This window comes from Ischnura elegans, chromosome 7, assembly GCF_921293095.1.
Source record: "Ischnura elegans chromosome 7, ioIscEleg1.1, whole genome shotgun sequence".
In the NCBI taxonomy this organism is placed as follows: domain Eukaryota; kingdom Metazoa; phylum Arthropoda; class Insecta; order Odonata; family Coenagrionidae; genus Ischnura; species Ischnura elegans.
This window is the reverse complement of record NC_060252.1, coordinates 91,130,249-91,157,603: the sequence shown is the minus strand read 5'-3', so window position 1 is coordinate 91,157,603 and position 27,355 is coordinate 91,130,249. Positions and strand designations below refer to the sequence as shown.

The window sequence follows — 27,355 nt, the reverse complement described above, 5'->3', positions numbered from 1 at the left end:
TTTATTCGATAATTCAATTTATTTCATGATATGCGTTTCATTTTAGATTCCGTGACTTGGGCATCACTACCTCAACGCCCAGCGGCCACAATTTTCACAAAAAAACACTATATGAAGCGGTGACCTCCAACAGGGTCCAACGAAATTCATGTAGGCATTCTTCCCTTGAGACCCAACCAGGACAACTGCGAGAACAACAGGGTGAGAAAAGATCACCTCCACACACAGTTGCACACACAAGAGGAGGAGGAGGAGTTCCCTCCCATCCCCTTCCACTCCGCCGACTCTCATGCCCTGCCCCCCTTCCACCGCCGGTTCGCCGTCGCCGCACTAGCGCCATCGCTTCCCCCGTCCGCCGCCGCCTTGTCCTCCCCCTCCTTCGCAGTTCCCGCGTCCACCGGCTGGCGTCGCCTCCGTCTGCCGCCCATCTGCGAGGTGTCCTCCTCGACTCCAGCGTCAGTGACAGACGTTTCCGCAGCATCCCCGTAGAGCAAATCCGAGTCTTCGGCGGGGAAGTCGTCGTCCTCGACTGAAGGCCGCAACATCTCCTTGTTCCTCAGCATCGACTCAGGCCTGTGGTCCAGGTATTCCCTCGCCGAGCCTGCTGGATTAAAAAATTATTTCCGAGGTGTATTTGACTTTAGAAATTCGTTCCTGTATTTTGATGGTAAGACAGAGTCTAATTAATGAGTAAATTCTCATGCATTATATTCAATAGCATTCTACCGCAGAGAAAATTCCAAATGTCGCTTCCTGGGCCTGGTTACGCGGTACATTTAACACGCACGAGTTGTCTAAATGCATAAATGCGAGAATGAAGCCAACATGCACGGCGTAACAACCCAACTTGTGCGAATGCATGAACAGAAAATAGAACATATTCTACTGTAGTCCCTAATTAAATATTCATCCAACTTAACGGACAACAACCCTTAGGTCGAACTTAATCTATTTTCACAGCGAGAAGCTTTTAAATAGAACTAAAATCCGGGTCTTGGATGAATATTACACCGATAAAAAGCCAATTTGATTGGAGCCTGTGGCCATAATACTCCTCCAATCGATGAGCACACATAAAAGACTTAAAAACTTTGGTTGTCACTTCGAGAATATAAAACCAGAGAAAACAATGTGCAGGGTCTTATTGCACGGTGAAGACAACACCTGCATGGTTTACAGAATATACTAAAGCCACATAAACAGTGACGTCATGGCAAAATTAGCAGTTCCTGAACGCACTTTTCTTAACCTTTTTAGAAGAGAAATATTATACTGTTTTTTTACAAGTCATCATTTATATTTATTACACTTTTTTTGTTTAGGTTACGAATGCATATAAGAGAAATTCTGAGGCAGTAAAATTGATAGAAGTGTTATTTGATTATTATGTCTTTCGCTAACCGGTGCCGGAACGGCGTTCCGGCACCATGACACCACTGCACATAAAACATCCAGAAAACTTATGAACTTCGGTTTTTAAGCCTCTCTCACTCAGTCAATCAACCCGAACATTGCTTTGGATAGGTGAGGGTAGAGCTCACTCCAGACTAAGCCACGGGCGTTTGAAATCACACATTCATGGTAGGAGGGTCAGTTCCCTTCACTGGGCCACCTTGCACTTCGCGGAATTTTAGTCGGGGTGTCCAAAGGCTTCATCTTTTTTTGCCTAATTAATGCTACATAGAGCTCACGAAAACCCTAATCATATCGAGGGACGGTGACAATACTCATATGCTCATATAGACAGACTCTCACCAGCATTATTCAACAATCGCTGCAGTCAATAATTGTCTAGAGGGATAGGTTCCTCAATCTCGGTATCCAATAGAAATCGGCAGTTTACCACGGTTTGCGAAACTTTTCGTAAAAAAAACAACTTCTCACGAAAAAGAATTGAACGAACATTTGTTTCTTTGCTCCGAAGATAACCGACGTTGAGTTAACGAGCGAGATTTGAGCATTCGGCGTGGGCTCCTAGAAAATTCTTAACCAGAGATTACACAACTGAGTCTCAGACGAAACTGACGCGACCATAAATGGCCGACAGCATGGAGATGATTCACCACCCATCTCTAGTTTCATCCGCCCCCACAGGGATAACTTTCTAACTTCAGTTCTCCCATCGGAAAAAAACCTCGAAAGAGATTCGAAACCCTATTAATTTCTAGGAGAAGACGAGATTCCTAACGCCAAGCAACACGATCTCTCACATACCGAGTTTCGTTCACAGAGAAGACGCCGAGTGACTGTGTTCACAAGCACCAAATCCCGAGAAAATGTTTAACCAGAGATTATAAAACCGAGAACGAAATTATCAGGGAAGCAAAATAAATAAGTACCTACCCCGAATCAAAGAGGATGGATTGGATTGGTTGCCGGTAAGATTGGGATATGACTGGATTTGGTAACCGATTTATTTAATTTTATGCTACGATTACAAAAGCTGACAGCGACAATCGACCAAGGGGGTACACGATGATCAATGACTCTCGATGGCCAACGATTTTCGATGATGAATGGAGAATATTCCATCAGCCATTTGATGCTGCTATTAATTGCAAATTTGATGCTGCAAAAATTAGACTGGGTTAATTGAAATCAAGAACAAAGTCAAACAATTAAAGCCTCACGTTATTGTCTAATCATAACATCTAAAGAGCGAAATGAGACATTTCTTACAAACGTGCCTCATCGATGGAAAAAAGGATAAGAGGCGCCGCCGTGATGAGAAACCGACGACGCCTCCAGGAAAAGGATAGGAATGGAAGGAGTGAGGTAGGGAACCCCACACCGCGGCTCCCCGTCATCAGGGCGGCGTGGGCCCCTATTAGCGAAACTATGATTTGCTGTTCCTTCAGAAGTGGAAGAATATTCTTTAAGTAAAAATATTCCACAGATGTAGACTGATCATATCGACAGATGGAACGAGACACCAGGGCGGGCTCGCGGGGTTAAACTTCCGGGGCAGGGTCTGTAAGTTCTCGCTTTTCACCTCCGCACCACGGAAGGGGGAGGTCATTGAAGGAGAAAGGAAGGAGGCGCCGTCGCGATAGGAGCCCGACGACGCCTTCAAGGAGCGGATAGGAGTTGAAAGGAATCCCGCACCGTCACAGAGGCGGGCGGGCCCTACTGCTAGCGAAACCATCACGTACTGTTTCTACAGAAAAGAAAACATTCCCTACGAGGAAGGAAATTTCTACGATTTTCGGTAGATTGATCATATCGACAATGCGATTCATTTCTATTATGGGTACGACAAGCGCCAGGGGAAATTCTTCCGTCAACACTTCCTTTGAGCCGCCACCCACCTCCAGTTTCGTCAACCACGGTCCAGTATGTGCCTCGCTGGTGCTTGCCGTCGTCCGCCGACCTCCGCCGCCTCCGCCCGAGCCTGGGACCGAACCACATGCCCTCCCTCGCTGCTTCCTCGCTTGACCTTTTGCCCAGGGCCACCTCAATCCCCCAGGGGTCGTCCTCCTCGGAGACGGGCGCCGGCGCCAGCATGCCCCCGCGCCCGCTCCCCTTGGCCGGCCGCCCAGCCGCGTACTCGTCGTAGAAGGCGTCTCCGGAGGCCGCGCCGAGGAGGGCGGCTGTGGAAGCCGCCACCGACGGGTGGTGTCTCTTGCCGACCCGCGGGAAAGGGATCAGGCCCTGCCGCTTCGACATCAAGGACCCCCGGGGAGAGCCTAGATGGAATGGAAGACGACAGGTATTATGTAATAGGTTGGGGAAATAGAAATACATTATTTTTCGAATCGATATCGATGGATCGAATTTCCGTGAGCTAAGCTTGACAAAACGGAAAGAAATCGATCCATTTCTTAAACGGATGGTGACGGGATGAGAAATAGGTCACATACGACAGTAATGTGCTAAAACGATTGAGGTAAAAGTGCAATGAAGCACCGCAAACGGGGGCCAAACCAGGAATAACGGCCAGGGAGATTCTACTGGGCATTAGGTAGGAATGGAAAGGAATCATTTAATCATAAGATGCTTCCATATGGCCTCATACTTAATTTGGATCTATGATGTCAACAACAGGACGGTTTGAAGCTAGCGATCAAACGGAAACGGTCAGAATTGGCCAACAGAGGAGGTGTTATGTGGAGCTCCGTGAGCTAGGTTGGGAAGTTTTAATGCACCCATCATATAGTCCGGACCGGGCACCAAGCGAATACCATCCTTTTCTCGCATTACAAAACTTTCTGAGGCGTAAGAAATTGGCATCAAGAGAATATTGCGGAAATCGATAACTAAAGTTTTTCGCTAATACGGATCAAGACTTGAGAGGCATTATGAAGCCATCTTTAAAATACCTTCTAATGATAGAACAAAATTTCGGACAATCCGAAACATGCCAAATAAACTCTTAAAGTCCGCGCAAAAAATGGATTTTTTCCCCCAACCTGTTATGTACCTTAACTATTTCAGCTAGACATTTTTTATCCCCGTTGGAAGAAATTGTTTATTTTGTTATTTTACCTTACAAATGGCTTTATGAAAAATTCAATCAAAACTTTTGGCCATCTTTCATGTAGTACATTTTATGGTATAAGTCCATCATTATGGACAGTTATACAAGTTAGGCATATAAAATACCCTTAATGCCACGTCAATTTTCACGAAAATTAAAACTGAGATCGTTAATACAGTACATCGTTCTCTCCGACACCATTTTCAACCCATCATTCACCTTTATTGTGCACTCCGACTGATTTCATTGGCTCCGGGACACACTACGCGCCCTAGTTCCCCGAAATTTGCGTTTCAATTGGATAAGTAAGATGATACATGAATTTTTGCAGCATATTCTCCCTCTACTGCAAGCTAAACTAATTTCAGTCAGGCAACCAAATGTCTTTATTTTCAGAGAAGCTTGTATATTGTTCTCACACGATAGTGAAATCAACTAATTTTACGCAAATGATTTCTATTTAGCCCTAACAGTTAAAATTGGCAGCCGGTTATCACGCAAAATGAGCGAAACATAATGAAAAGCACATATATTTATCAAAAACATACTTCAGAGGTGATACGACACCCAAAGACTTTAGATGAGGAAAGTGGCAGACAGCTAAGGAAAAATAATAAGATTGGATTTGCCCAGCAATATACATTAGCCGTCATCGTCTAAAACACCCATTATTTAGCCTTCCCACGGGTTCCATTTTTATAACATAATTACATTATTAAGGGAACTATTCTGGTACTTCTCATTGCTTTCCATTATCCACCGTTTCCCACTTGCGACACTTCTATACAGATTTTTCAGAATTTTGCTAACTTGTAACCAATGTCAACTTGACGATCATATTTCTAAGATTAAATACATCTGCATTATACTAGCATACTAGCATTATCTCTAACTAAACCGAAATTTCAGTCAATTTTCAGCAGGTTAAAAAATCTTCATCCCTTTCCGCCTAGTAATCAATTGCCCATCGCCATCGCTTTCATACGCGTCAACTAAGTCACCGCACCATTTTTTCAGTGTCCTTTTTACCCTTGCTATAGCATTAAAAAGAAGCTGTAGTGCTTCTTCTTCGCAAACGTTCTCCCAAGAAACTTTCTAAGCACTCAATGAAACATGAATTTAAAATTTCTCCAATGCAGTCAACGACTTTATCCCGGAGCTTCACATCCAAACAACCCAATTCAGTATTCATCCAAAGTTCTGTCTTATCTTTCTTTAACTCTAAACTCTAAGCCATCTACACGCTCATATTTTTTAAGAACTCCTCTCCGGATTCGCACTGGATTATTGTCTCATGGCGGCCTTTGTTCCGAAATAAGACCATCATAAATCCTGACGCTGATCAAATCTTTTCTCCATCATCAGTCTTTATTTTGTCACTGATATATTTATTTTTGGCTTAGTCGCCGTTTACAAGCACCACGTTACCCGCGATTAAACTCTAAATCCTTCTCAATGCTTCATATGCGGCTTTGCTGCAGTGGAGAGATTAACAGGAGTGACCCATGAACAAGGCTCACTGGAAATCAAAATTTCTCACACCAAGCGCTGAAATTCACCCGGGACCTTTATGGCTCTTGACCATCCACTCAAAAAGTTCAGGCATAATAATCACAACGTTTATAACGCTCTGCAAGTATCCACGAAGTAACAACGTCTCAAAGTACCAAAGACCACAAGAACACAAAAAGAACCCATGCATTCATTCGCGGAAGGGAAAGGCTGAGATTCTCCTTCGCTATCATTTACGACCACAGCATTCGAGGAAAGGGATGCGGAAAGAAAAATAAAAAGGCTCAGGTAAATAATTAATCCACCTCGACAGAGTCACAGCCGAGACAGAAGAGAATGAAAGAGGGTGAAATTCCGCGCAATCTGGAGAGGAATTTAGTGACCACAAGACTAATCTGACATGTCGCCGCACTTCCTATTACATCCTAACTTAGGGGAGATGAGCAGAGCGTGAGCATTAAAAAAAGCCTGAAAACCTCGTTATCAAACGCTGAGCGACTTCATCATCGTGGGCGAAGATGCGCTTAAGGATCGGAATTAATGTGGACTGATGAAGCAGAGATTTTTCCGGCGAACTCAGGGCGATAACTCATTCATTCTTTCTTTCTCCTCTCACCACCACGGCGTGAAACTCCCAGTATCCCACGCGAAGGGGAGCCTCCCACCCCCTTCAAAGTGGAACGAATATCTCGTACGTGCAACCCCTCTACGGACGATATATACGACGGTTTGGGGGCCGTGGGCGGCGGAATGTTGTGTGTGGTCGCGCCTCTCAATGATTAAGAGTAATGAGGCGCGTGGGGAGGGGCAGGCGATCGTCCCTCGAGGAGCATGGAAAACAACGCGGGCAGCGCACTGGGGCGACCTCGGCGGGCGGGAAATGAAAATGCTGCGTCCTCCTTATACATTCACATTGCTACGCACGAAACTTAGGCGTTATAGGAGTCCCTGGAACCACGCGGGTCGCGAGGAAAGAGCGGTCGCGCCTGTGATTTCCCAGATATCAAGGGCTCGATATCGAGAGTAAATGAGTAACATCAACAGTTGTGTCACATTATTTACCTGAACGCTATTCCTTTAACTTCTAAATTAAAACGAAAATAGGAAGAAATTCAGGGAAAATACAGTATCACAAACTCATAATATGCTTACTGCTGGGTTCACTGGTTCACTGCTTGTGTCCCAATGCCCCTCGCCACAAGGTAGTGCCACGGCGATTTGCTGGATTAGAGTTCCTCCTATCGAATTAACGTTCTTACATAGGAAGTGCTTGGCAGTATTTAAAAAATCAAACATGGTGTCACGACATTCACGAGACAGTGAACTTCACTTCAGACATCAAGGCCCCCTCAACTAAAGGCGGATGAATGAGGAAGAAGCATTTGTTCCCATAAAATTGTATTGGATTTGACTTCCACAAACCAATCCCTTCGCTATCTCGTGAATAACACTCTTCGCTTGAACCCTCAAGTCTCTCACCGTTTCCTCACTACAATCACACCACCCCACCCGTCACCCCCTCCTTCGGTGAATTTTCCTTCTTTGAAACTATATCCTCTTTAGTTGAACTAACCCTCTCGAGTCTGTTTACTGCTATAGCATAATGAAGAAATTATAAGAGGGTTAAGCATCCAGCTAAGGTACTTCAACGGTAAAAAGTTAGTTTACCATTGGTTTTCATGTTGTAAAATAATGAATTTCGAGAAAAAAAGCATATACGAAGGTATAATTTTATAGATAATTTTCCCACACTGAAGAAGTATTATTTCCTCACTGCGGAAGTACCATGACCCTCAAACAGATTCTCTCCCACGACTCGGGATGACAAGCTACCTAATGCACACAACAAAGCCACGTTAACCTTGAATCGGGTCTAAATCTATGCAAGTGCCTTCGCAAATGCAGAAACTACGTATCTAACAGTTACTAGCTGGGGAAAATAATTCTTTAGTTCAGGATTTGATGACAATTTGAAGCCAGCCGTTATTTTGAAACGATAATAAATAAAACAAGAGCGCAATTCCTTCTTTCATAATGAAGGCTTATCGCGGAAAAATATTCAGATCGTCACTTGACACTGGGCTGAGACATTGATACGTTTGAGAGCGCCTCGAAATCACAATTGGAGAATAGGCTTGGTAACAAATAAATCCCATTCAAATGAGTCTAAATAGTTCGCGTCGATCCCGCGTATTCAAGGGTGTGGCGCAACCGTACTGCAAGCTATGTTACATTCAGTAACAATCAAAGTCTTAAGATCACTACACAAAAAAACCTCATACTGATGAATAGCGATAAATACGCAAAAATAACATCCATAGTACCACTATATACAGGCTGCTATGACGTCACCATATATGTTAAACAAAAACTTGATTTCTTAAATAGCCTGCAATCCTTGAAATAGATTTTGTAGAAGGGCTTGAGATTAAAGAGAACTACCATCGAGCTAATGCTTCTTAGAGGTATTTATTATCCTTTTAGGGGCCCGAGTGCTACGTAATTAATTCCAATACTGACGAGCATAATAGAAACTGCTCTTTAGTGTAAATATTTAGCCACAAAACGCTAAAAGTAGTAATCTTAATTGAAACACATTCAATGATGACATTGGAAGTAGTTTGAAACATCTGAATTACATCATCTGAAGCTTATAGGGTATTAACTCCCGATAAAAAATCACATGTTAAATAAAAAGTATTCATTCCAATCATGGGGGTGAGCGTAAAATAGTTACAAACCCAATATCCATCCAACGAAAAAAAACAATGGAAACGGAACCAAATCGTGTGTCCTAACGCAAGAGGCTGCATACCTGAATAGGGTACACAAAATCCAATGATCAAGGTCGCCTTACCTTGAATTCTCTGATCGTAGTTTTCTTCAGAGATGTGTGACCTTCCGACCCTTGGGAAGGGGAAAAGGCCAGACACGTCGCCTCTCCTGTACACCATGGTCAAACGACTATCTTCCCCAGGGACCTGCACCGCTGGAAACAAGAGAACGAGGACATTTTTACACGCCTCTTCGATTTCAGCTTCCAGAAGAGTAACATTTCACCGTAGATCTTATTTAGAGTTAAGCAATAGGTGAAGACAGCAGAAGGACACATTTGTAGGCGAAGACACGGCGTCCACGAGGCATCGAACTTAAATTCATCATCTGCGTTAAGTATTTTAAATCCAAAAAAATTGAAACATAGAAACCTACAATGCCTCCAAGAGGTCCAACAGGGAATACATATTCCAAATCACCTTATAACATATTGCCAATAAAAATATTTTTGTTACATGTATGAAATCTTTGATGAGAAAAATATATTTTCTCCTTAAAGTCAAGTGGATTTGTTTTCACATTGGAATTTCTTCTCAGCTATGTAAATTGGCCCCATTGCCTTCAACTAATGTATTATGACTTTGTTAAAACAACACTATGCCAATAACTCGGACAGTGGTACGGTTAAGTATATAAGTTTCACTTATAACATGATTCTTACACTATGACACAAGTTAAATCAAGTTTTTCCGCAAACGAAGAAAATACTTTCGTTGAGATTCACTTTTATTCACCGTACGCTCATCGAAAACCCATTCTTGAACAATAGCCAGTTTACAAAATGATTTGCATCACGAACTTATATAAATTTTCGACAGGTAAATATAATTTCCTAAAATAAAATAGCGCGAAAATCTTAATATGAGAAGGAGACAAAAAGAAAAATTCTGGAGAAATAAAAATTACAATTCACTTCACCTCTCATTGAGTCCTCTCAAATGTAGAGCACAAACATTAATGCCGTCATACTCTAGTAACGTTAAGTCCATATTAAAGCATTACAAACGCAACGTTTAATAATTCTGAAGGATGACGAAATCTTATAGCTATATCAGTGGCGGCTGGTGAACTTTTATTTCGGGGGTTCAACCGGGAGGTGCGGGTAGTCTACCTTCCAACCATAGAGGGAGAATCCCAGGATTTTATATTTTTAGAGCTTAAAAAACTATTTGAAAGTTATTTTGATCCCAATTTGGTTGCTTTGAAAAATATTTAGTTATTTGAAAATAAGTATCTACAATTATATTTTTATGCAATTAATTTAGTTTACTATGGATTGTCGTTTTATAAAAGTTGTACAATGGAAAAGGAAAAATAAGGAATGATATTATTTTATTTAAGTTTTTGTGAATTCACTAGCAGCCTACAAATGCTTGCATATTGAAATATTTTATGCTTAGTTTTTAATGGTAATAGAACCCCAGCATATTTAATTTGATGTTCAGACGATTTGGGCAATTGCAAATTCAAAAACACCTATATGAGGCAGGCTCAATGGCGTCTCCCCTCCGAGATTTTTCCTCGCAGGGACATCATGAAATAAAGAAATTGCATGAAATTTGATATATTTTAAACTCGAATCACCAACCTCTCAAAATGACACTTTCCCATCCTCACTCTCGAAAGCTGAGCCGAGAGTTGAGATTCTTGCTGTAATCAGAATATCAAGTTGCAATTAATACTTTGGCAATTTTTTTACAATTGTATATTTTCACTAATAAAATCGTACAGCTACAGATATTCTACACAGTTAAGTTACATTCATTGTTAAAATGAGACTTAAACCACACTAATTTTAATAAGGACCTTTAAGCGACTCCTGCAGTTGTTGTATGTTTAAACATGAAGTCCATTCTTCTCTCCTTTTTTGCGGCAAAATGGTCAATCACCTTCTCATTAAAGTGCACTATTTTGCGGGCCATCTCTTTTTCAATTGACATCATGGTAAGTGCTGTAAGCCGGTCTTCGTCCATTGTGCTTCTGAGGAAGGTTTTAATTCTTTTCAGACATGAAAAACAACATTCTGCTTCTGCCGTTGTCATTGGTATTGTGATCAGTGCTTTTAGCAGTTTCACCGTTTCACTGAAACGTTCTTCTAAATTGTTTTCAAGAAGGAATGACAACAAATGAGTGGCCTTCTCAACTTCTTTAAAATCTTCCCTGCTGTAAATAAGCTGAAGCTCGCATCTTAGTTTATTTTTGTCAAGAAAACCAAATGATTCTATTGTCGTGTTTAGGATATCATCAGGAAACCTTTTTCTATAGCCGGACATATTTTCGTTGTCAAACAAGTCTGCTGCAACTAGATGACCAGTGAATTCGAATATGCATTCTGCCTCTGCTAATATAGCGTCACAAACTTCCTTGGCAGCTGCATTTCGCAATGTTTGCCAGTTTTCGACCTTATTTCTCTTTGGTCTAGGCTCTGCTGATTCAACTGCTGTGGCCAGGCTTTCCACACTCTCCCTTACTTTCTGTATTTCTCTTTTGAAAGAGGAAATTGCTTCCTTTGCCCAAACAGGGTTTATATTTTTCTTTTGCAGTGAGCTATACAAAATATCTACATGAGGCATAACCTTTGAAAAGAATTCGAGCCAGTATTTAAACTCTGGTTGCTGCAGTTTCAGTTTAAGTCCTTGAGCTTTATTCAAAGTAGAAGTCATTTTGCTTGTTTCTTAAATTTTTTCAAAGCATTCTATTAATTCTTGAATATTTTGGTGAACTACTAATACGGATCTTAAATTGTAGTTCCATCTTGTTGAAGAGCCAGAAGGAAGTCGTTTTCCAACTATTTCATCCAAAATGTCAGTTCTCTGTGAGAACTGGCTAAAAAAGGTACACACCTCTTGAAGATTTGCAAAAAATACCCTCACTTCTTTGTTTTGACTTGTTGCTTGAACCATGACCAAGTTGAGCTGGTGCGCGTAGCAATGTACAAAGTGTGCATTTGGATACTCCGCCTTGACACGTGTCCGAACACCATTGAATTGGCCACTCATTACATTTGTACCATCATAGCTTTGTGAGATAGGTTTGTTTTTGGCATCTCCTAGCACTTCCACGAGAACATGTTTTATGCAGGCGAATAATGTTTCAGCATCATGATGTTTAGGGTTTAGAAATGTCCAAAATCTCTCGACAGGCAACCCACTTTTGAGAACAGAGCGAAACACTACAACCATCTGAGCTTTAGCAGACACATCTGTAGTTTCATCAGCTATCACAGACACAAAATCTGCTGAGCGAATTTCTTCAAGAATATGTAGTTTGCAGACGTGCAGCATACAATCTAACAGGTCGTTTTTAATTTCCTTGGACGTACCTTTAAAAACAGTGGCAACTTCCAGGTGTGATTTCAAAATAGTGTCTAATGTAGCTGAGAAATTCACTAATCCTTTGAAAATACCGGGGTTATTGGAGCCATCTCTTTCATTATGTCCACGCAAAGCTAGTTCAAACTCTCCACAAAATCGAATATAATCAATTATTTTTGAAAGAACATACCGATTTTTCCTGACTTGGTCGTTATTTTTCTCAACATTAAGCCTAAAAGCTTCACTGAGTTGTTGCCTTATTTCAGTGCGATCTAAGATGGATAAATAAAAGCAGGCATTCTTATGATACAAAGATGTATCATGTTTTTTATTTTCTGGGTAAGATGACTCAAGTCTGAAACTCCAGTAGTTGTCCATGTTGTGTCCTTTCCTTTATAAAATAGAAGACACGGGAAGCAAAAGAATCTATTGGTTACTACACATCCACAAATCCACGAATTTCTATCATACAGATGGGACTTGAATATACGAGTGTAGTTTTTGCCTCGAGAACTTTGCTGTAGACGAATGTCCAATGGCGGCGTCGGTCTGCCTAGTGCTTTGATTGCACATTTTTGTTCAAGAGTCAGGGCACAAAAGTTACTACTAAGTAATGATGCAACACTGTTCATCCTTGACACGTTTCGAAGCTCTAAGCTCACACTATACAGTCGCTCACAATCAACTGAAATAATTTACAATCCACGATGACACATTCAGTAGGGTGAAACACTATTCGTGATACTGACCAATACTGACTGACAGAGACGTAACTTAAAAATTGTAGTAAACAAATGAGTTGCAGCGATATCGTGCGCCAGCTGTTGACAGCGCTGTGCGCACTTATCCGCGCGCATTAAAATCAGCTTCAAATATCGCCACTTGCGACGCTAACGAGCAACGGTATCCAGAGTCCTCTATTTATGAAGTGAGGGAGTGGTGCTGAGAATCCAATACAGAGGACTCTGACGAAGAGTAATATAGAGAAAGAGTAGCGTCGAGAACAGCCATTTGCCGGGTCTACACTAGTAACTTAAGTGACTACTTAAGTTGGCTCTGTACTTAAGTTGGTAGTGTAGGTGTCACCAGCTTCATTTAAGTACACCTCGACTTAAGTCATCTTAGAACTCAACTTAAATTGCGTTGGCAACTGTTTCCGCACGGTTGAAGCTCTTCAAGTGTTGTAAATGGCACATAATACCCATCTCACTTCTAAATCATTCCGTTGATTATGTTCTAAGCTGTGCTGTATTCTATGATGTGGTTATTGAGCGTTCTATTTCGTTAGTTAATTTCTAGTGTTGGGGTTATTAATTCGACGAATTTATTTTGTGGTGTTTCTCATCTTATTGTTGGTTTTATATCCGTGAAAACTAATTGCTATGCCTGTTGCTCACGGTGAAACTCGATTTATAAAACTTAGAAACGTTTTAAGGAATTTTAAGACTGATAATGAGACGACGGCAGAGGATCCGGTAAAACAGTTTATTTTCCATGATGTCATAATCGAAAATAACTTAAACGAATGCACTCAGTAACTTCCCACACACCGTTATTGAAACTATTGCATAGGGCTTTAATTTTAGTCCTTGGGATGCCGAGGGAGATAAGATGTGGCGATTTCATCGAACGTGGGAGGAATTAATGGTTGAAATTTAACATCAATGGTTTTAATAAAGCAGTGGAATTTGACTAGCAATAAGTGTTTTTGTTTACGTTATGAATATGTCATTCCACGAAGTCACGCTTAGTAATTCTAAATTCCTCTGGCTCCATCACCTCTCGCCATATAGCGTTCCCTCAGGAACTGAAATCGGTCTTTCCTTTTAACCTTCTAATTCCAAAATGGTTAATTCACGGAGTTTGGAAGTTTATTTCAAATAATAGTCGCTTTGGATCAAAGAATCACTAATTGCTCTCCTAGACCTTCATCTGTCAACATAACTGTTTCCCGATATAGACAATCACGGTGCTGAAGTCGACTTAAAGCTCAAGTGTAGCTACCGCACCACATTTAAGATTATATTTAAGTGAAGTCACTTAAGTTAAGTGTGTAGTGTAGACAAGGCAATTCAGAGGACTCTGAATACCGTTGCTTGTCAGCGCTTCGAGTGGCGATTTTTGAAGCTGATTTTAATGCGCGCGGAGCGAAAACAATTCTAGCGGCGGACATGAGAAACCTCTTGTTGTGCAGTTTACGGGAATTGGCAGACTCGTGAACCTCGGGAACGATCGGCTATTCTCGGGGATCCGCCATTCGGACACGTTCGGTTACTCTCGGGAGAAGTCGGTTGTCGCTGCACTGTCTTCGCAGCTCCGAGACCATGCTATTCCACCGCAAGCCCCCCTCCCTCCGCTAACCCCGCGCCTAAGTCAGGAGGTTCATCCTTCCTACTGAACTCAGCACAGCAATCGACAATTGTAGAGCTCACGCGCGGTAACTTCAGCCCTGTTTCAACAATTTTGAAACGTATTTAATGAAATTTTCCAAGATAAATCTTACAATTCCGTGTAGGTAAATGTCAAAAAAGCAATTTATTTTGGGGGTTCACTGAACCAGTGAACCTATAGCACTAGCCGCCACTGAGCTATATCATTAGCAAAAAGAATGGTAATGAGTAGGATTTTATACAGTTCTTTTTTTTCGTCGGCTTGGACATGAAGATTTTTCTTTTGAATGTACCTGATGATGGTCGTAAGGCAGTCGAAACGAGTGCTGTGAGTTGTTAAATAAAATAAGTGGGCATTACGGTATCTCTGTTTATCATTCGATATGTTGTTCCACGATATCTCTCCGGAAAAACGTTGACTTAATGTATCTACCAGTGCCTTTAACTCTTTCCTCGACGGGCTAATCAATGCCTGATCATCCGCAAACGTCACTGATTTCAAAAATCAATCAATTCACGCAGCAACTCCCACCTCTAAATTGGTCCCACACTTATTAAGTCATCAATAATCTAATTCTAAAAACAGAAATCACTTCAACCCAATTTAAAATGAAAACACTAAGGGCTTCATGAGAGTATAAGGTTTTATACAGTTGTTTTTTTTTCTTGTGCTACGACATGAAGGTTTTTTATGCCATTTTGCTTTGCAAATTATTTTTTCTATTGTGTTGAGGACGATCGACCTGCGGGTAGCCCTGTAAACCGCTCTGACTGTTTAGCTTCCGGTCTTATCGGGAGGTAGCGGCACAGCGCTTTGCTTCTCCCCTCATCAACAGCGACACCCTCGAAAGATTTTAATGAGCGCCGAAGTCTTCTCTGAGCGGCCGGATCTGAATTCGGAGCGGAATGGGATGCGAACTGAGAGTGGGTTAGAGAAAAACTTTTTTTGACCGTTGTTTATGCTCCCACTCAGTTTCTGCCCTAAGTATTTAATGGTTGATCTGAAGGACAACTTTCACAGCAATTTACAAAAATTTTAATTCCGATACTTAACCAATGTCTACTAATGCATAAAATTTACTTTTATATCGCCCACCTATCTTAATTCAACTGAGGTAAAGTAAAAACACTACATGGTTTTATAATCACGCTTAAGATAAATTGGAGAGATTGTCGGCTTTCGTGCATGCGATAAAGATTTAATAGAAAATTCCGAGATTAGGTGATGAGTTTGATTGGATAACTGCGAAAATATATTTTTTTCTTATTGGATATTATTAAGTTTATTTCAAACTTGAAATTTTATTTTTGTTAAATTTAAAACTCGCGGAGGAAAAGAATCAGGATTTTTATAAAATCTACGTATGACATTTTCAAAAGATATAAAGTTATAAAAATTTTCGGGTCAACTTCTAACCTTTTTCCCATGAGGACGATAATTTTTTTACTTTGTAATTGTAATATAAAAAATCTAGCTTTGGGGAAAAACGTATTGAGAGTTTAATCGCGGGTACTTTGGTGCTCGTACACTATGACTATTCCCAAAATAAATATATCATTGACAAAATGGGGACTGATGATGAAGTCAAGATTTGATCAGCCTTCAGAATATATGAAAGTCTTGCCGAGGCACAACGGCCGCCATGAAACAATCATCCAGTCCAAAACCGGAGAAGAGTTCGTAAAAAAAATATGAGCAGCGGGTACATGGCTAAGTGTTAGGGTAAAAGAAATATTAGGGAGAACTTTGGCTGCATACTTAATTGGATTGTTTGCATATGAACCTCCAACCCTTGGATAAAGCCGTTGGCTTCATTGAAGAGTTTTGAAATTCATGTTTCACTGGGTGATTAGGAAGTTTATCGGGAGTACGTTAGCGGAGGGCACTAAGCCATGTTTTGAATGCTAACGAGGGCTAGAAGGAGAGACTGAAAAAGTTGTATGGTGACTGAGTTAGACACGTATGAAAGTGATGGCGAAGGGAAAATGCTTCTCAGGTGGAGAGGGATGAAGGTTTTTAATCTGCTGAAAAATTGACCGTGAAGTTTTTGTCATCGCTGTTACTTGATTTTCTAGTAACAGTAATGACAAAATTGACTAGTTTCCACACAGCAATGGATAAAACGAATTCCGCTGATTCTTGTGAAATTCAAGTAGAAGTCGAACAAGTCCAAATGAAGTATTTAGGGCCTGTTTTACTCTATACGGTTAAAAATTTGTGAAGTATGAAAACCTTTAATAACGAATTCTTCCATCTAAGGTCCCTAATGTGACTAACAGTAATAATGAAGCACTTTACTTTAAATGACTTAGAAGTATTCTCAAAAGTACGGGTTAATTCACTGTATCATGTTCCGGTTGACTATATCCAAACACTATAATCGGCTCAATGAAAATGTTCCATGGTAAACATTTATATGACAGTATGTCTTTTAAGCTAATTGCGTGAAGGATGGAGTTGACTAGAAGGACGGCAAAGATGTACAACTAATACGCAATTTCCATTAAAATTTTAAAATAAACAAATGCAAAACAAACGCGCACGCACTTTAACTTACGTTTTAGATTTTTCCTTAAGGAATAAATGCCGCGAAGGTTAGACATCCCACGCCGTTGGTCTTAGCGACATCTTTTGTCTTCGATCAAAGCGGCAAAGGGATATATTCCCACCATGGGTAAGGCAAACACCATGGGGAATCCATTTTATAATGATTTTAAAAACTCCCAAGTCAATTCAACAGTTTAGTCGACAATAAAATCATAATGGACTAATTCAAGACCCTTTCCAGACATGAAACAAGGCTGGACAGCTTTTGGATGGAATTGATTAATTCTCCTTCTGGGAATTGTTATCCAGATCCCACAAAAATGATAAAGATCTGTGGTATTCTATCTCATGAAACGCTAATTTGGATAGAGAAATTTCCATTATTAGAGAAAGTATCTTTCCTAACCAACGAAGAGAGTCTTCGGTGGCTCAAAGATTAGTGATGGAAGCTATAAATGTAGTAGGTGGTGTTGAAAATATGCCTATTACAAAAGGTATGATCCATGTAGTACAGACACAGTCATTTCAAATGCCAAAAAGCTTTGAGAGAACCGAAAATGAAGGATGAAGAAAAGAGGAAAGTAATTATTGACCATAAAAAAGAAGACAAGCTGCCCGCCTTAAGGAGTTGGAAAGAAATAAGATGAAAATAGAAGGAGAAACTAGTGTTAGAGTAAGTGCAATAAAAGAAGTCCATACTCTTGTGAATTATTCATTGGAATTTCACAAGAGGTGACAAATCATCTAGTGTTCCAAAAACTATATGTGTTTTACTAGCCCGATCCCAAGACTGTTTGTTAACAATATCAGTTTACTTTGTTTTTTTTACAGTACTATCTGTAAAATCTGTGTATCCCTTTTCGTTACCCTGTTGTTTTCGTTTTCAGAAAGTACTTTTTCTTTTTGAATTTATAAATTTTAAATCTGTTCCTAAGACGGTAAGTAATTTCAGTTTATATTGCCTGTTTACAATACGAGCTTTAAATCTACGTTACCATTTTAGTTATGCCTAGTTTTTTCACAAAGTATTTTTTCTTTTGTTTCATTCCATTTCATCATGAAATACTCTTAAAGAGTACCTGGGTTTATTATGATCTAGTCTGATAATGGGAATGCTTAATGTCAGTCTATAATGTTTATTTACACATGTGGTACGCACACACCCATTGCGGTTTAATGTGACTTCCATGCGCTATTTTTTCTAGAGTTTTTCTCATGTCACGCGTAGCGTTTCGTCCCTCGAATGAGGTGGTCGGAATTTTCGGGCACTTTGTCGTTTCCCGCATATTGTTTAGATCGGATGGCGGCTGTGGCTAATCAGAGAAACTTGCCGACCCCACATAGACCGGCAGTGGGACATGCATACGTGTATCAGTCGAGGCGTAGACGAAAGCACCAGGGCCGGATCAAAGGGAGGGTCAAGTGGCCCGGGCCCTGGCCTGCCCACCATCCCAGGGCCACCCACCAAGCATGAGCCCTCCGCCAATATAGAGGTAAATCTCTCAAAATCGGAAAAAGAGAAAAAAAAACAATGTATGAGGGGTTTTAAAGTGAAGCTGGGTTGTTTTTTGGTTAACATGTAGTCAACATCGACGTGAATGAATGGTTAATGCTGCTGATAAAAAAACACTTTGCTAGAAATTGTGATACTAGCATTTCCTGTTATTACTTAACATATTGCAACACCTTGAAGCAGTGGGCCTCCCACCAAAATGGGCCCCGGACCACCCACATGCTAAATACAGTCCTGAAAAGCACCTTATTAGTCCACTACATCTGTGTTTCATTTATACTTCGTGATGTGTTTTTAGGGATAAAAGAAAGCAACAACTTCGTCTCACACGAAACAACTTCAGCAACCTAAACATGCTCGAGGCCACCAAAATACGACAGCTGATCCCCATTAATTAAAACATATTGTCACCACTACAAGCTACTCCAATTCCAACCAAAATCTCACGTAACACTGAAAACGCCGCATTCTATCCACGAGGAATATCTTTCCATCCCTCCAACAGAACGCAAAAGTTGCGGCGTAAATGCGTTATTAAAAAGCGTAAAATTCCATTTATGGGAAGTAAAAACGTTAGGTAAAACGTAACTGTATCTTTTTCCCAAATACCAGTCCATAACATAAAAACAACTTGAAGCAACTTATTTTGTCACAACAAAGACAAGGGATCGATTAGAGAGTAGTAGAGTATGCAAACCAACCTAGGAAATAATAATTGGAAAATACTAATTGGTTGGACAAATAGGGAGATATTTTAAAAAAGCAGAAAGAAATAGGAACGTTTAAAAAATAGTATTCCTCCCTTTTGTCTCCTTAACTATAGTTTGAGAAAAAATGAACAGAGCACTTTGGAACAAGAAATCCTCGATGTGTAGAATAGAGGACACCAGTTTTATGCTCTCGACTTCGATGGAAGTTTTAACCTTATTCATCGCGTGAATTGATATTACTCAATAACAGCGAAATTCCTTCTACCTACCATCACCCTGAAAGACTTCCCCGTTTGTACTTCGGGTAAAACAAGCGAGGCAGACGTCAAATGATGGGCAGAGGTCTCTATCTTCTCTGTTCAAATTAACCCTTAGTGAACGTCAAAAATACGCATGAATTCGAGAAGTAGCCAGGAAGAACTGATCACGTGATTATATAATGAATAATATTCTTTAAGCATTCTTGATAATTGTACCTGCAAAACGGTTTTAGAGCTGTCTGCCTCTCATCAGATGGATTCGAATTAAAAAAATGCAAGCTTCGCAAGCTAGTAAATGCAACCTGGAGATCATCAGTGAAAACCTGGGTACATATGCTACAGGATAATGTCAGAAATGCAAGCAACATCTCTCGATCTAAATTTTCTACATACATACTTTGTATGCAGGTTCCCACGGATTAAAGAGGCCCTATCACTTCCCTACGGTTGCAATTAGGCCTTAAATTAAAAGCAAAAAAGAAAGGGAAACAAATGACGATTCTTTTACTCGCGGCATTAGCCAATCTTGTAGTATTTAACCCATTTCTTTTTATTCACCATTGTTGATTGAAATTTTTCTGCAATAAGAGAAGTACGAACGTCAAAATTCGAATATATAACGAATAATCATCAAAGAGTATCTCAACTCCCTATTGATCTACCCATTAAAAAGCTGTCAAGTAACATTTTCAGAGATAATTGATGACCTCGACCCCAAAATAGTTTAGTAGCCAATCTGACAGCGTACGAAATCAAAAGACCACTATTTTATCATGTTTCCATGCGTTTCTTAAAGCTCGTGTAATCGCCCACGCAGAATTATCCTGCCATATCTTTCCAACGAGAGAAATTACATCTACATAATACCCCGCAAGCCGCCTAAAAGGCGTGTGGCAGGGGGTGTTAGGACACCAGCCGTTTACAGCTATTAAAAAAAAAGGAAGTGCTCTAACGAGGTTGGGACAAGCGTTTATTAAAGTCCTTTATTGTTCGGGGGAAAAACGAATTCTTATATCTATCCGTTCGGCTAAAAATCTCTCTTAATTTATCGCTTCTGTCGGACCTGGAAATATAGTGTGGCTCTAAGATTATGTTCTCTGTGTCGCTCTTAAATATATCCATTCTTAATTGTTCAAGCAATCTAAGCCTAGCGCGCAGCCTCCGAGTCTCCAACGGCTCCCAGCCTAATTCGCTTAACATCTGGGTAACACTGTCTGTACGCCCGTAGCGGTTTTTGACGAAACGCGCAGCCTTCCTTTGTATCTTATTCAGCTCGCGGATTAAGTCTTTCTGCACTGGATCCCATACACTCGCTGCATATTCAAGGTGCGGTCGGACGAGAGCGAAATAGCACCTTTCTTTTACTTTCTCATCCGAAAATCTTCCCACAATACGCTTGACAATTAGTGCTGGCCCAGAGATTTGTGGCCAGTTTTGAATGAAATATACCGCTCCAATGTCATTTTCTTTATGCCAAAATGCACTACTTGTTGAGTCTTTAAAACTTTAAACGCATATTTTCCTCGGTTAATGCAAAGAAAAAGGAGCATAGTCAGCATAAGGCTCAATGAAGGGAACAATGCCCTTTAAATGTGAAAATACTGCATTCCTCATACAATTACTTATAATAAGAGCTATAGAAGAGGAGAGGCATAAAGACGTTAGAGATATATGTAACCCAATTTATTTAAACTATGCTGTGTACCGAGCAGTTGGTCGGAGGAATGAACATTTGCGATAAAATTGGGAGGATATTATTCGTAAAGTAGCTTCAGATTGTCATTCATTACAGATAAGAATCTGTGGAAATCCTAACACATCAGAGAAAATACGTGCCGAAGATGAAAAACAAAACTTTTTTCGAAACTTTCTTGTTGTTACAAAGTACCACTCGGTGCAAAGCCTGAGGAACATTTTTGCATATTACATTTACATTAATTATGAACTGTGAAGCTATTTGCTAAAAGTCAATTCTTTACCAACTAATAACACAAGAGCTAAAAGATGGCAATTTTGGACCATTTGTGAGCAATTTTTTCGCGGTGCTGCGTCACGAAATTTTGATAACTAACCTCAGTTTCGGATTCAGAGACCCAAAAACCACCAACGGAAGAAGAAATTAAAACTTACGCTTTAAGTTCCAAGCAAGGCCATTTTGGACATCTTGACTGAATTATAGGGCAGTTTTCACCGAGCATGCGGGAAGTACCAATACGAAATGGTCAAGGCCGCCGCCTGCGGAGCACTTTAAGCCAAAAGATTACCTATAAGATTTTATCACCTTCGATACCGAGATGCTACACGCCGAATTTCTCATGCATCAAGCCATGCTATCACAGAATTATGTCATTGTGTTATGTTCAAGATGAAATTAAAAAGTTTAAGCCTAGAAAGCCGAGTGAATATTATAAGGATAATGCATAGACTTTCTGACAAAAAAATCATACGCGGGAATGTTGACAGTTTTCATTAACCATCCATTGAACAAATTGCACACTAAAAGATTAACAGTAACTATACCTTCAAAATTATATCTAGATGGCAAAGGTGAAGAATTTATTTATGCTATGTAAATTTTAATTTGGCGGCGCTTTTTAAAAGCATTTCACCATCCATATGGATAAATTCTTATAAATAGCAAAACTACCAATGGAGATATTCCTTGCTTGCTAATACAATAAAATAACATTCCCATCTTTACGGGCGTACTTCCGTGATAGGGCAATGCGGTAGCCTATTAAAGCGAAAAGAGAAGTTAATTACTTTCATTCGTATTTATCTGAAATAATCTCTACATTTCAGTCTATTAACAGGCCTTTACACCAAATCCCTGCCATGCTGAAATTCCGAGAATGCAGCAGCACCTCTGCATTCATATAAAATGAAATTGCATTTACATAAATTCTATTAGATCTATAACCTGATAGCCTATCCGTCGTCCATCCAAAGGGAGGTAGAATTCACGCTGCCGATAACAGCAACAATGGAGTCCCTCGTGATTTGATTTCATGCCAATGAGAAAACGCACATCGTGCTCGTTTCTATGAAGCCATAAAACGAGTAAGATGGGAAGGAAAGGCCTTTCGCCTCAGAGATAAGCCCAGAAATCGCCCAAATGACGGCCGTGTCGCCACGCACAATACCGCGTTTAAGCTCACGGCCCACGTAAGACCGCGAGCCTTGGCGAGATTATAGTCGGCAAAAACGTAACATGTTGATAGAATCTTATGGCATAGTCGACAAAAGCATAAAATAGGTTCAGGATGACGTTGCACACTTCTTGAAAGGTAATTAATATCAAATTTCTTCAAATACCTTTAGGATTTCCCAAGGTACCAAACATTGATGCGTTTTATCAGACCACCAATTCGAAGTAGTTAAATGAGCGGAAAGAGAGGCCATAGCATAAGATTTACTATCAGCGAACAGTTTAAATTGATACAGGGTCCGCCACAGCCAATTTCAAACATTTTATCTTGGATCTAAACCCAAGTATATCTTAAGTTTGTTTCGGTACAATACCTCTTATTTTCAAATATTTATTAAATTTGAAACATTTATTAAATAATGCAAAATCCTTTCCTATTCAATATATTACGCTAAATGCTTTCCATTGACCACTAGAGGCTGTGGTTGAATCAAAGCCTCCAAAATATTTTCATGATTCCTCACAGATATCTCACAACACTCATGAAATATACACTAAAATTCATGATAGGATAATGTGCCGAGAGGAAACCTCAATTGAGAATAATATTGGCAGTTTAATTACATGGGATATTGCGATTTCTGCAACTTGCATTGATTTATGATGACAGGCAATACGAGAATCTTCTAATATAACCCCCTCATACAAATCGGATATTATCAGTCATACTAGCATACAGCAACAATCGTAACACTGAGGGAAAAGTTCTTAATGTGCTCCACAGATAGTCATGAAGACATACGAAAGCATGTTCAACATGAAGGCTTGGTGAACATGCCAACAAGGGCAAGGCAATATCTGAAAAAAGAGAGCTGGTGGAAAATCACGAGTTAAAATCGTCCTCGAAAACTGAAGGAAACAGCAAAATTACAACTAATACATTCTATCGCGTAGACCAAAACGTAGTGATACGAGCACCGATTCGATCGCTCTGGGTTGTGATTCTCGGCTTTCAAAATATCTCACTCGGTGGTGGTAGTTTAAAGTCCTCGCCTACCAGACAAGAAGTCGCAGGTTCAAGTCCCGCGTAGGTACATAGCCCCTATCCAAGGTTGTTCGTTCTCGTGCAATTGTTAATTTGTTGAATAAACCCCAATGTAAAAAACAATATGTGCTGTTATCGTTGTTATGAGAAAAAATAAAATCATAAAAGTAAAATATTTTTTTCACCGCCATATGAATATTATTATTCACCGTCGAACGAATTTTATTTTCATAGACTAGAAAACATAATACAAATTTAATAGCTTTGAATAAGACCAGTAACTAGCTCAAAGTAACATTACCACTCACCAACAGGAATATTATAATTGAGAGCTTCTATTGCATATAGGCACGGTCAGCAACTTCTGTGACAAGTAAGCGTCGAGATTTGGTATTTTATGAAGCAATTTGTGGCTTTTAGAAAGATGGTAATTCAGATAAAATTTCCAGGATTGCCTCTACAAAATGAAGTAATGACGAAGGCAAAATTGAATTCACTCCCATTGTCTTCATACTGTCTGCACTCCGCTAGTAACGATGAAGAGATAGGATTGCGTTCCAGTTTTGGATCGGCTGGGATAAAATTTATTCCTCGTTATAAGGTGTGAATGCACTAGCGCACAAGACCCATAATTAAACGTGTGGCACGACAGTAGAAATTCGTTGGTGATTGCGTCCGCGAGTATTTTTTTCGCGAAGCGCACCGGCACCCTACCTGATGGTCTTTATCGTCACTAAAGGTTTAAATTAAGTTCCAAAATTTAAGAAGTGGGCAAATAAGATTAAATATCAAGTACACATCCTAGTGCTGAGTACATTCAGGGATATCCAAAACCTAATTACAGCGATCTCTACGTCAACACAATGGGTGCGTGGACAAGTTTTCGATTCCTACGACACCCACCACGGCTGTAAAAAATTTCCGAAGTTAACGCAATTTTGTGATTTTCAAATAATTGTTAAACTCTAATCACGCTTCCTATTTAATTATATACTTTTTATGGCCAATTGCTGACAATTGGCAATACTTAAAATTTGTTGACAATTGGAAATCCTTAACAATTGTTGACAATTGGCAATTCTTGAAAATTGTTTTCAAGCCCTCCTAAATGCCCCACCCCACCAATAGATCCACGAAGAAGGTAGACGGCACTCAAGAGTAGCTACTTGACAGAGGGAGGACGTACCATCGCTGCAGACGTAGGAGAAGCACAGGACGAGAAGGGCCGACCACCAGACAGGCAGGGTCACGATCATCTCGCAGCCGTCGATGGACGTGGACCGCTTGGGAGGAGTTTGGCTCCTCCGCTTCCCTTTGGCTTGGGGTCCGGTAAACAGGGGGTCCGGATTGGTGGATTCGACGCGGGGAAATCAGTCACCGCCACCTCTCTCCAAGTCTCACCACTCTTGTTCCCTTCGCGAGTTCAACCCCTTCCTGCGTCCTGGCGAGAGGGTTGTGACCGAGGACACCGCCGTAGAGGTCGCTTTATACTGCCAGATCCACGCTCACCCCCACCCTTAACGCCCACCACCCTTTCCCATTGAAGAGCATCCCCCCACCCCAATCATGCAGAGTTCTATCCCGCCCCCTAAATCGCCGGACAACGCCGGAAGGAGGGAGGACGCGCGGGGCGACCCGGAGGAGAGGATGGGGGGAGCCGGTGTGCGGTTGTGGGACACTCCCCTCCCACCCTCTCGGGGATGAAAGGTGTGGGGAGATGGAAGGTGCGAGATTAAAAGTTGGGGAGGAAGGGGGATGATTGTCCACGTGGGAGGGGATGTCGCGTGGGCACGCTGATAGGGAATGCGAATTAGAGTCGCTTCTCCACCCCGTTCAGTCAGTTCATCCACATCAAAATATCACCCCGAAAGCCGCCTCAACAGACGTGTGGCGGGAGGTGTCTTGACGCCAGCCGTTAACGTGGAAGAGATATTTTACGCGCAACGGAGCAAAAAACATTTAGAAGAACTTTGGGAAATTTCACTGCCAAAAAGTGAGCTAGCATTTTGTAGGCACTGGCGGTGCCAACCAAATACGATTACTACTACAATGAGTTGTTATCTGTGCGGGAAATGGACATTTATGGAACACATCAAAGAAATTTGTTCAAAGAGTACACAAACGAATGATGATTTCTGGAACTTGTGACAATAGGATGATTAGAAGGTTTGCATTAATCGCTAATTTTGTAATAATTAATTATGGATCGCCTTAAATTAATATGCATAATATAGTTAAGCATTGTAATTTAAGCTTCCATCGTCATTCAATCGTATGCTACGGAAGATGAAGCAGTATGACTGTCTTTCCGCAGCATTCTGTATGCAAAATACCGTACTTGCAACATAACGTTTATGATAAAATATTATTTCAATTTAATTTTTCTCATCATTCCGTGCAATTATCTATAATATTTTTGGCAACAGATTTATATTTAATTATTTAGCTGATAATAAAGAAATATTTAAATCTATTTAGCTTCATAATTTGGACGATACTCCTCTTCTAGTTACGTAAATGACCACGAAGCCGTTTCTTCAGCCAAAACATTTTTATATGCGATAAATATTAGCCAAAGTTAATTAATAGACAGAAATTGGATTAAAAAATATTTTATTTACGGAAAAAATGTTTGTATTTGGGTCAGGATTGTCGCCCGCGCGTGTACACGTGTAACAAAATTCCACGGTAGATCAAGTCCATGCCATAAACTTTCACAACATCCTCGGGTTTATTTATGATACTTTCTTGTTTAATCCACTGGACTTTCATTGTTTACGAGAAATAAAGTTAAATAAAAGAAACTATATTAGCTACGATATTTTTATTTAACTAGTGCGTCAAGAACTAAGGGAATATGGCTTTCAAAACAACCCGACGTTAAACATTTTTATATAAAAATTCTCCAAGGTTTAAAAATCCCGCAAAGGAAAAATCACTCGTAGAGACCGTGATTCGAATCGGTAAAAATACCATAAAGGTGCCGCAATCGAATCTATCACCCGCCCCTACAAAGCCATTGCCTGGAAACATCATTTCATAGGATATTTTGCGCAAATTCATTATATATAGACATGGATATGAATGATATTTTTTTATAAATAGTGACAGATACTAAGAATATGATTTTTATTCCGATGAGAGGAGTATCCCATCACAAATATTTCCGTTGATTTACAGTGACGATACGTTTTGCAATTAAGGCATTCCATTTATTATCCACGACTTTCTCTTTAACGCGAAAATTTTCATTCAATCGAAGACATTATCAGTACCAACGAAAACCATCCTGAACAGACCGCAACAGCGGTCAATCATTATTCAATGATTCTCCGATAATTATCTTTGGACTTATGAATCATGAGTATTAGAGTTATGGCGACCACTTTATCAATGCATAAATTTCAAGCAAACATCTTACTTCCTTAAACATTTATTCTTTTATTTTTTACAGTATTCCAAAAATATAGGCAGCAAGTACATTTCTAACGGAATTCAGAAATCCACATCCCTTCGCTTGCAGCCTAGCATCATGTACAAAGGACGGAAAACAACAATGACAAAAAGAAACTCCGGCACCGTGTCAGGCTTGAGAGATTGATA

At 40.3% G+C, this 27,355-nt stretch overlaps 1 protein-coding gene across 2 annotated transcripts; it reads right to left on the bottom strand.

The window, feature by feature from the left end:
- On the bottom strand, nucleotides 1-25,233 carry LOC124162709. Of its 2 annotated transcripts, none has more exons than XM_046539317.1 (4): nucleotides 24,939-25,233; nucleotides 8,847-8,978; nucleotides 3,309-3,686; nucleotides 1-604 (listed from the first exon to the last, which is right to left on the bottom strand). In XM_046539317.1, the coding sequence occupies exons 1-4, from the start codon at nucleotides 25,006-25,008 to the stop codon at nucleotides 288-290; spliced, it is 897 nt and encodes a 298-aa protein (XP_046395273.1). In that variant the 5' UTR covers nucleotides 25,009-25,233; the 3' UTR covers nucleotides 1-287. The 2 variants fall into 2 exon arrangements, with proteins under 2 accessions (XP_046395273.1, XP_046395274.1); XM_046539318.1 differs by having other exon boundaries at nucleotides 1-601.
- Nucleotides 25,234-27,355: the final 2,122 nt, after the last annotated feature.